The sequence below is a fragment of the Myxocyprinus asiaticus genome, chromosome 1 (genome assembly GCF_019703515.2).
Source record: "Myxocyprinus asiaticus isolate MX2 ecotype Aquarium Trade chromosome 1, UBuf_Myxa_2, whole genome shotgun sequence".
NCBI classification, from domain to species: Eukaryota; Metazoa; Chordata; class Actinopteri; order Cypriniformes; family Catostomidae; genus Myxocyprinus; species Myxocyprinus asiaticus.
Genome location: NC_059344.1, coordinates 62577537 through 62588028, shown reverse-complemented (window position 1 = coordinate 62588028; position 10492 = coordinate 62577537). Strand labels below are relative to the sequence as shown.

The 10492-nt window shown below is 35.5% G+C and overlaps 1 protein-coding gene across 2 annotated transcripts; it reads left to right on the top strand.

Moving 5' to 3' along the window:
• Positions 1-1613: 1613 nt before the first annotated feature.
• On the top strand, positions 1614-8062 carry LOC127443063 (NAD(P)H dehydrogenase [quinone] 1-like). 2 transcript variants are annotated; one of them, XM_051701563.1, is made up of 6 exons: positions 1614-1732; positions 4184-4351; positions 4614-4744; positions 4848-4961; positions 5788-5889; positions 7357-8062. In XM_051701563.1, exons 1-6 carry the CDS (start codon positions 1729-1731, stop codon positions 7669-7671), a joined length of 834 nt encoding a protein of 277 aa, XP_051557523.1. In that variant the 5' UTR covers positions 1614-1728; the 3' UTR covers positions 7672-8062. The 2 variants fall into 2 exon arrangements, with proteins under 2 accessions (XP_051557523.1, XP_051557513.1); XM_051701553.1 differs by lacking the exon at positions 1614-1732 and having other exon boundaries at positions 4162-4351.
• The last annotated feature ends 2430 nt before the right edge of the window (positions 8063-10492 follow it).

The following is a 10492-nucleotide window of genomic DNA, read 5'->3' as shown; positions in this document are numbered from 1 at the left end:
AAAGCAGCTGTGTTCATCACTCAGAGACGCGGTGGGCGGCTCGTAAAAGTCCCGCGTTATTTGACTCTTTAATGGATGAACTCAGTTGCTGTCTCACCCGCGATGGCGAAAATGCACAACAGTCCAATTTGGTTGGACCACAATACAGCAAAACAAATTTGTGATAATTAATACCCTGACCATGTCCGCTCATTAATAATGAGCGGACATGGCGGTCCGTAAACTGTACAAGCAAAAACCTTGAAACACAAGAATAACACACTATAATATTCTATCTCTGCCCAGACGTAAACCTCTTACTTGAATCGCATGAGGACACAGGTAGAATGTGTTTTCCTCCGTCCTTTAACTCTGACCCGGTTCCTTGAGGCTCGGGTGATGACGGGAGGCCGTTTACTCGCGCTGTCGGCGGGCGGTACGGCTGTTGATTCTCGGCGGGCTGGCAGAGAACTCAGAAATGTCGACTTGATTGAAGATGGAAGAGAAATCTTTAATCTCTTCACTTCTGTAGGCAAACGGATGAAGATGCGAATTGCTCGGCAGTCTCCTTCAGATCCGTTAGAGTGTTCGGTTGAACACAGAGCAATCTCAACTCGTCCAGCGAGATGGAGATTGTATGGCTACAGTTTCAAGTTGGACGTTACTTCCTTGTGCCACGAGGTTGCACCTGAGAGCAGCGATGAGCTGCGTCCACACGCTGCAAACAAATTCTGGAAGCATTTCAGAGGTATTTCAACTCCTGATGATGTCATGTTTGAGGGACGTTCTGTTGTGTGCCTCATCCAATAGGAGTTGAGAGTTCGAATCCCACAAAAATCTCTACAACTATCCTGTCAAATAAATCCAAAAATTATATAAATATACACACACAAAAACAAACAAAAAAACATTTTCTATATTTGTGTTTCCTTGAGGAAAGTGTAACATATTTATTTATTCATTTAAATAATTTAATGTAATAATTTTACATGAACAGGTTACCCCACCTTTTTGCATGGATACATATTTAGTAAATCATTATTAAGTGGTAATAGCAAGCTTCTGATTTTTATCATGTTGGATAGTGATTGGAAGAATTTGCAACACTGAATTTGCAAAACAATTTGCAACCATAGAACATTTACAAATCCACAGTTTTATTCTTCAGCCGCTTCAGTGGTGCTTTGATCATGTTACTAAAAATCCCAATGAAACTGACTACTGTTTCTTGCTTTTGTGCTTATTTTAATCAAATAAAAGTCAAAATGCATGATTAATACATTTACTCCTTTAATCTATTAATAAAGATGAAACATAATTAAATTAAATACTAAAACTTTATAAACACAGCCACTATAAGCATAATGTTTCTGCATACCAAACACATTCCTGTGATTCAAATGATTAGATGGCACGCCTTTAATGCACGCAAGGGTAAGATAACCGATTAAATAACCAATATATCTATTAAGAGTATTTTTTAAGGCAAAAAGGGATATATTAAAAGTAAGTGAAAATAACTATGCATCTCTATGGTTAATAGAGGTTAACATCTCTATGGTCTATTTGATTATTATGATTCTTTCTTCTAAAACCACCCCCACAACCACCCACACAGGTTAGACAATACCTGAATGACTGAAACCTGAGTTTGAATGACAGTGCTTCTCACTTAGAAAAGGCAAAGAACACATTGGTTTCACATATCCTGCAGCCTGGTGCACAACTGATACCTCCAAACAGACGGAAATGGGTGAGAAATCTATACTTTTATTTTTATTCAATTGAGTTAATCTGTTAGAGTTGGACTAGAAAGGAGTAATTATACACTTTTGTATAAAGCACATACATCTGCTTAGCTGATTATAAATAGTGTGCAATCACATGATACTACAAGTCATTGTAAAATCACTGTTTATTTTTTTATATGCATTCTTCTGTGGCTATTAATGCAATTTCCACAAAGCAATGTGTCATTTAGAATTGAACCATCAACACAGGACATGTTCGGAATAGCGTACTACTAATATTCAATATTTCTGCTGAATGAATATTGTGCAAAGTATGGTAATTTTCTCCATTTATGAAATATCCGTATTACTTACTTAATTGCCTAAATGTGCAGTAAACCACAGAGCGTACTGCACAGAATACTGTCGCTTCAAAAAACCTCTCTCATTAACAAGGTGTTTCCGCCCACAGATCTGCTATTTTCTGTAAACTCTAGAGACTGTTGTGTGGGAAATCCCAGGAAATCGTTTCTAAAATACTCAGACCACCCTGTCTGACACCAACAATCATTGCAAATTCATTTCTTCCCCATTCTGATGTTTGATTCGAAACTCTTGGCCACGTCTGCTTACTTTTATGCATTGAATTGCTTTCATGTGAGTGGCTGATAAAGTATAGCTGATAAACTAGACTAGTGAGTGTGTTAACAAGCATGATCTTACACCAATTATGCTAAATAAGCCAACAAGGACATTAAATGCCTTTTTTTGAAACAGTATTCACACTTATTGTTTAAAATATGGTAGTATGTGCTTTTTATCGAATTTTATGTAAAACATTGTAAATGTTATTGTCTTAACATTTGGCAGTTCAATCAAATAATGGGTCAAGAAATAGACCCATGGTGGCTTGTGGTTATTTTCACATTCTGGAAAGTCAAGTTAAATGCATTGTGGGATAGAGTGTAACAAAGGAAGTATGCTCCGATGTATACTGCACATTTTGGCATGAGGAGATTTCAGCCTGATCTCATGAAAATTTAACAACTGTGGTGCCATTTTTTGCAAAATGACATTATGCGGTTCCTTACACGTATTGTGGCAGTTCCGACGTGAAATGTCCACTGTGTGGTGCTAAAAGTGAGTTAAATGTTCTTCCAAACAGATGAGATTGTTAAGGTTAATGCTCTATCGAGTTTTAAATTAACAAAACCTACCTCCCCACCCTAAACCTAACCGATAGTGTCATAAAAGCAAATGTGAGATGAAAACCACAACTGCTGAAGCAACTACGTCATTTTGTGGTGCTTCTATGACACTTTCGGTTCATGTTTCAACCTGTGTGCTCTTCAAGACTCATACCCCGGTCCTTTGCATCACAAGTGCAACACACTTGAGCTACCGCACAAAACAGCGCATGCGCTATATTAAAAAAAAAATTGAAGTCATTATAAGACAGCATTGTGTGAGAAACATAGCAAAAAGCATATTTATGAACAGATAATCTTCCAGTTTACTCATGATTTGTGGGAAAGTGAATAAGTCGTTGTTAATGTAGCACCTCTAGTGTACATTTCACCAGGAAACTGCCGAGATATGTACAACCAGCCATGTAAAAATCACTTTGCAAAAATGTAGGTATAGCAACGTGATTCTGAGACCAGGTTGCAATATTTTAATAATTCATTATATTAATGGAAATTAATCACAATTACAATATCAAGGGAAATAATCAACAATCATGATTTTTGTCATTATCATGCAGCCCTATTGTTTATTACTATGTTGAGAGTAATTGAATGAATGAACGTTACATTTATATAGCACTTTTCTGACACTACACTCAACACAGTGAACAGGGGACTTTTCTCAACCACTACTAATGTGCAGCATCCACCTGGATGATGCGACAACAGCCATACTGCACCAGTATGCCCACCACACACCAGCTAATGGTGGAGAGGAGAGAGTAGAGTTATAGAGCGAATTCACAGATGGGGATTATTAGGAGGCCATGACTGATGACTGAGAAGGGCCAATGGGGGGGGGGATTTGGCCAGGACACCAGGGTTACACCCCTACTCTTTACAAGAAGTGCCCTAGGATTTTTAATGACCACAAAGAGTCAGGACCTCAGTTTAACGTCTCATCCGAAGGACAGTGCCTTTTTACAGTATAGTGTACCCATCACTATACTGGGGCATTAGGACCCACACAGACCGCTTAGGTGAGCACCCCCTGCTGGCCTCCCTAATACCTCTTCCAGCAGCAACCTCAGTTTTCCCCTGGAGATCTCCCATCCAGGTACTGGCCAGGCTCAACCCTGCTTAGCTTCAGTGGCCAACCAGTCTTGAACTACAGGGTGATATGGCTGCTGGCCACAATTGTCTTATGTGGCGCAAGCCAACCTAAATGCATTATTAAAGACATACTGATGATCTCTCTATTGCTTATGTGTCTTTATATGTACACAGCACAGAAGACAGCGCTGATTGTTTATGCCCACCAGAGTCCTGCCTCATTCAACGCTGCTGCGCGAGATGCAGCTGTTGAGGCTCTGACAGGACAAGGCTATAAAGTCCTAGTGTCGGACCTTTATGCTATGAACTTCAAAGCCTCAGCTACTGCAGAGGACATTAAGGGTAGGAATGTACTCTTTTAATGGTAAAACTCTAAAGATTTCACTCTTTAAGTACCTTAAAACTGTACAACTTTTATTGGCATTACAAAATTAGGGCAAATACAAAGAGGACTCTCATTCTGATTTCACGGGGTCTTGGAGGCTAATAACATACAGGAATAAATACGTACTGTGTATGGAAAGTTCCAAAAAATACATATATTGGGATAGCTTAAATTAACTCATACTGAAACAGAACTATACATTTTACTGTCACTAATCAGGGGATCTAAAGAACGCCGAGCACTTTGTGTATAATGAGGAGATGTTGGTCGCATGGCAAGATAGTCGCCTTAGTGACGACATCACAGAAGAACAACAGAAGGTGAAGCAGGCAGATCTGGTTATCTTTCAGGTAAGATATCTCCCCAGTGACACCAACAGACACATATCAGATTGTACATTTCACCTCTATCTTTGCCGTCAGAAAGAAAGTATGATGTGGAATGTATTTGCAGTTCCCTCTCTACTGGTTTAGTGTACCTGCCATCATGAAGGGCTGGATAGACCGAGTCTTAATTCAGGGATTCGCCTTCTCTATGCAGAGGATGTATGACAACGGCATGTTTCAGGTCTGGATCTTTAAATGAATAAGACAACAAATAGCCTTAAAGGGATAGTTCACCCAAAACTGAAAATTCTCTCATCATTTACTCACCCTCATGTCATTCCAGATGTGTATGACTTTCCTTCTTCTGCTGAACACGAATTAAGATTTTTAGAAGAATATTTCAGCTCTGTTGGTCCATACAATGCAAGTGAATGGTGACCAGAACTTTGAAGCTTAAAAAAGCAGCATAAAAGTTATCCATACAACTCCAGTGGTTAAATCCATGTCTTTAGAAGTGATATGATAGGTGTGGGTGAAAAACAGTTCAATATTTAAGTCCTTTTTTACTATAAATCTCCACTTTCAAACAGCCCTCCTAAGAGCTCTTATTTTGTTTTTGGTGATTCACATTCTTCGTGCATATACTGGGCAGGGAGGAGAATTTATAGAAAAAAAAGGACTTAAATATTGATCTGTTTCTTACCCTCACTTATCATATCATTTCTGAAGACATGAATTTAACCACTGGAGTCGTATGAATTACATTTACGCTACCTTTATGTGCTTTTTTGAGCTTCAAAGTTTTGGATCCTGTTAACTAGCATTGTATGGACAAACAGAGCTGAAACATTCTTCTAAATATTCTTCGTTTGTGTTCTGCAGAAGGAAGAAAGTCATACACATCTGGGATGGCATGAGAGTGAATAAATGATGAGAGAATTTTCAATTTTGGGTGAACTATCACTTTAAAATCAAATAATATTTTTGTCTCTTGATTAGATCTTAATTATTCTATTTTGTTGATTTATAGATTTATTTTTAATTGTAATTAACTATTGACATTGTAGGAAAAGAAGGCCATGCTTTCATTCACCACTGGGGCAACAGAGTCCATGTTTCAGCCTGATGGCATCCATGGAGACATCAATGTTGCACTCTGGCCCTTACAGGTGAGCAATCTTCTAAGAAATTTCAAAAGAAGAGTTCATTCAATAATGATAACCATTTAGTCACGCTTCTGTTGTTCCAGATCTGTATGCAATTCTTTTTATGAAATACAAAATAATTTTTGAGGAATCTTCATGCAGTTTTTTTTTCCATACAACAGCAGTTCTTTGTGACCAAAATTGTCAATCCCACAAAGGGACAAAAAGCCATCATAGAAGTCCATACGACTCAATGCAGTGTTTTATATTTCAAGTTTCTTCAACTTCTGTCACTTTCATGGCCCAGGGGTTGATTTTTATTAAAACAAACAGATAAAAAATTTGTTTGTTTTTTTTACTACATACAGATCACATTAAAACTGACTTGGAAACTTTTTACCAGGACTTCAGCATTTGTTTTTGGTACTTTTTTAAAAGGCTTTTTTTCTTTCTTTTTTTTTTTTTTTTTTTTGGTATAGATTTTATTGTTTTATATTAGTTATATTAGTAGTATAAAATCCATTAAAAATATAAATTATTGCATGTTTAAAACTATGATAATCTAAACAAAAGTGAAATAAAAATAAACCATTTCATTAAATATATATATATATATATATATATATATATATATATATATATATATATATATATAAATTACAACTGTCCCACAGTTGTGGTATAATTTCCACCAAACCAAAACAATTTTGCTCCTTATAAATATGTATAATTTTTTTTAAGTTATTGTACTTGTTAACCAAGTCAACAAAAGTGTCAGTGAAGAGCATACTTGAGATGAAATATGAGACAAGAAGAAAAATAAAATTCAAGGTAAATATTACTTGAGGGCAGAGTACTTTTATTGGGGATCTTTTTCAATTAAGCTGCAATTTAGCAAATTATGCAAAAGGTACGTAAATATTATTTAATTGGGTGCATTTATGTTATATAAAATGTTAGCTGTGAAATGAGCCTTAGCAAGACAAAGGAGTCGGCCATTTTATTTAAAAAACATAAAGCACTGTCATTTCCACCACAGAATTCTGTTAAACACAAAACTGAAATTGAGATGTGCTGGAAATGACACTGTGGTGGGAATTGTCATAACAAAAAGTTATGTTTTAATAAGACTTTACTTTCTAGAAATCCACAGTGCTAAAAGTTGAGGAAACACCCAGCTTTGTGTAAGGAACAGACTGAAATGTATGTCATTCACTGAAAATCTTCCCCTCCGCTGTAGCTCTTAAATCTCAAACAGCATGCATTGACAGAAGTAGTCACTATGAACTGTTGTTGTTTGGAAAAGAGCTGCATAAAGTTAAAAAATTAAAGCATGTGGGTTTGGAATGACATTATTGTTCAATAACTTCAATAATGTTAGAATTTTCATTTTTGGGTGAACTATTCCTTTAAGAAAATGAATTTTGTAATTTACTGATGCATCTTATATCAGGTAGATTACAAACAGATTATGTGTGTTTTTATCTTCAGAATGGGGTGCTGCATTTCTGCGGGTTTCAGGTCCTCACTCCTCAGATCTTCTGGTGTCCTGCATTCTCTCCTCCACCTGTGAGAACAGCCATGTTAGATGCATGGCGGGAAAGGCTGAGTGGTCTGATGGTTGAAAAGCCTCTGTCCTTTGCTCCAACCGAATTCTTTGACCTTAGTTTCCAAGGAGGCTTTCGTCTTCGGCCAGAGGTTAAAGAGCAATTTGCTTCTCAGCCCTATGGCATTACTACAGCACAACATTTGGGCAAACCACTCCCTCCAAACAACCAGATGAAAGCTAAACAAATGGATTCATAACACATGCCTCATGCAATGGGGTTGTTATAGCAGAATGAAGGAGTTCTGGGTGATATATTCCATTCAGCCAATACTAATCCATAAATCAATAGTCACACTTATATCTGATATCTGTTGTTATTTTAGGGTGTAGCTGTAATCATCAGAGTGTTTTAATAAAAGAACAAATTTTGCCTTACCTTTACTCATCATGTTTTAATGTTCTCTAAGGTATATTGTCAGGTTTGGATGGTAAACTAACATTTAATAATAAAGTGAACTATGATTTTAAAGTGTTTTGTTTTTAAGTCCTTATAATAATTGCTTGTTTTTTTCTGTGTTGGTTTCTGACACCTAGTTTAAAACTGTCTTTAATTATAATTATTTTGTGAACTCTATTCTCCAAAATAAACAATCCAATATTGTCATATTTGTTTTATTTATTTATTTTTTTTTTTGCATTAACTGTTGCGTAAATAAGTGAACACACTAAAGCCACTCTATGTGGTCCACAAAAAAATGGCAAGGGTTAAATATATAAGGCTTTACCAAAAGGATGAACTCTGCACTCACACTGGGAAAAATAAAATTATATATATATATATATATATATATATATATATATATATATATATATATATATATACATATATATATATATATGAGTAAGACTTAATAAAATTTTATTTTTGCAAGTTTTTGCAAACAGTTTTTCTAAGTAAATTTTAATGGTATAAAATTAAGTAAAATCTAATTCATTTCATGACATAATATTGTTTGCAGTGAGAGAGTAAATTTAACAAACATTTCAGCAGCAAATCTGATGTACATGGTATATAAATAGGCTTATTCAAATTTTAATGAACATTACTAGAACTTTCCACATTTTGAACTTGCATTAATAACACGTAAAATAATGTACCACATGATATTCATGCATGCTATGTACTCTATTACACAACATCACATTGCATTACTGGCAATAGGATCACAATTTGGAACGTAAAGTACAAAATCCAATACAAATTAAAGAATAGTATCTTCAAAAAATAGACAAATGAACTTCAGACTTCTCAGAAAATTCTCCTCTCTGCCCAGTAGGTGGCAATATACATGAAGAATTTGAATCAGCAAAAACAAAAGGAGAAAGATGTGAAAGTGAAAGTGGAGATTTATAGTAAAAAAGGACTTAAATATTGATCTGTTTCTCACCCACAACTTTCATATAACTGAAGACATGGATCAAAACACTGGAGTCATATGGATTACTTTTATGCTACCTTTATTATCTCTTGGAGCTTTAACATTTTTGGCACCCATTCACTTGCATTGTACTGACCTACAGAACTGAAATATTCTTCAAAAAATCTTAATTTGTGTTCAGCAGAAGAAAGAAAGTCATACACACCTGGGATGCCATGAGGGGGGCTAAATGATGAGAGAATTTTCATTTTTGGGTGAACTATCACTTTAAGTAAAATGTACTTATTTTATTTACCAGTGAAATTTACTCAAATTAGCGAATAAATATGACAAGGTTTTCTACTTTAAGATTGATACATGATTACGCATTGTAAAAATAACAAATAATCATAAATAATATTTACTTATGAGCTAAAGCATACATTTTTACATGATTGAATTAAAAACAAATGTAGAATTCACTTAACATTTTCAAGTTCACACTTTAACTTATTCAGTGTAGAAAGTACTTAATCTGTTCTGCTATATTTACTGCACCACACATCTTTTTTCTTTTTCCTTTTTTTTTTTTTTTTCAGTGCAGGACAAGGGTATTTTTTCTTCATGAATGTCATGTTGGGGCAAATGTGTTTGTGTTTCATATGTGGAAATTTTCTACAATTCAGGAATTACACGTTCTTTTATTAAAATGATAGTCAATTAAATATATATATATATATATATATATATATATATATATATATATATATATATATATATATATATATATATATATATATATTCTTTTTTCTTTTCTTTTTTTAAACTGAGGCCATTTATTTGATGATTTGAACCAAATGTTTCTATATTCATGTTTGTCTTTGCAAGAGCCACATGAAGAAACAGTGTACAAATTGAAATATTTAGGCTAAATTAAATTAAAGACACAGAGAGTATATTTTTTGACGCAAATGTTTTTCCGCTATAAGCATGAATTTAACTGCTGTTAACATTCCCATTCAAAATAATGCGGAAGTGCATGCCACTGTTTATATTTCGCCTATTCTGGAGTGAAAATCTCTGGTGTGACAACTTTCCCAGGTCTCCCATACGTGCTCACGTACACCGACAGCGAGCGTCGCGACGTGAACTGGTCAATGGAATGCGCCAGCGCGTCATTTGCTGCAACTCAATCGCAGCCATACCTAACAGAGAGTATTTAGCGGAGACGGGCCACTTCTATTAAAATGAATGGAAGAAGTGGGAACGTCCAACCAAGAAGCGCTAGCGTCCAACGGTCAACGGATGTAGAAAGGAACTCCCGCCTTACAGTTAAAAGAGCCAATCATCTTTTAGTTACAGACATCGCCTGTCAATCAACTCGCCAAAGCGCATGCGCATTAGCTATACAAGCCGGGAAACTTGCGTGTTTTAGCGTAATATGAGAAAAAGAATAACAACATATGATTCCAGTGTTGTCATATTTTATTGCTGATTTGAAATATGTTCTTTGCTAGCAATCTTGACCAACCGTTTTTGAGATGTTGGTCTTTCCCCATTCAAATAGATAGGAGCTGCACTGCCATGACTGGAAAAAGACTCCCGAGAGCGTTCCAAAAATGACCAACAATGGACTGACTTGCTAGAACGACTTTGATCC

What these genes read in the sequence shown, in the direction of transcription:
- LOC127443063 (XM_051701553.1), top strand. Translation starts at nt 4,162, where the DNA reads ATGTGTCTTTATATGTACACAGCACAGAAGACAGCGCTGATTGTTTAT. An exon ending in CAGATCTGGTTATCTTTCAG is followed by an intron (nt 4,745 to 4,847) that starts GTAAGATATCTC and finishes ATGTATTTGCAG; the next exon opens with TTCCCTCTCTACTGGTTTAG. An exon ending in TTGCACTCTGGCCCTTACAG is followed by an intron (nt 5,890 to 7,356) that starts GTGAGCAATCTT and finishes TTTTATCTTCAG; the next exon opens with AATGGGGTGCTGCATTTCTG.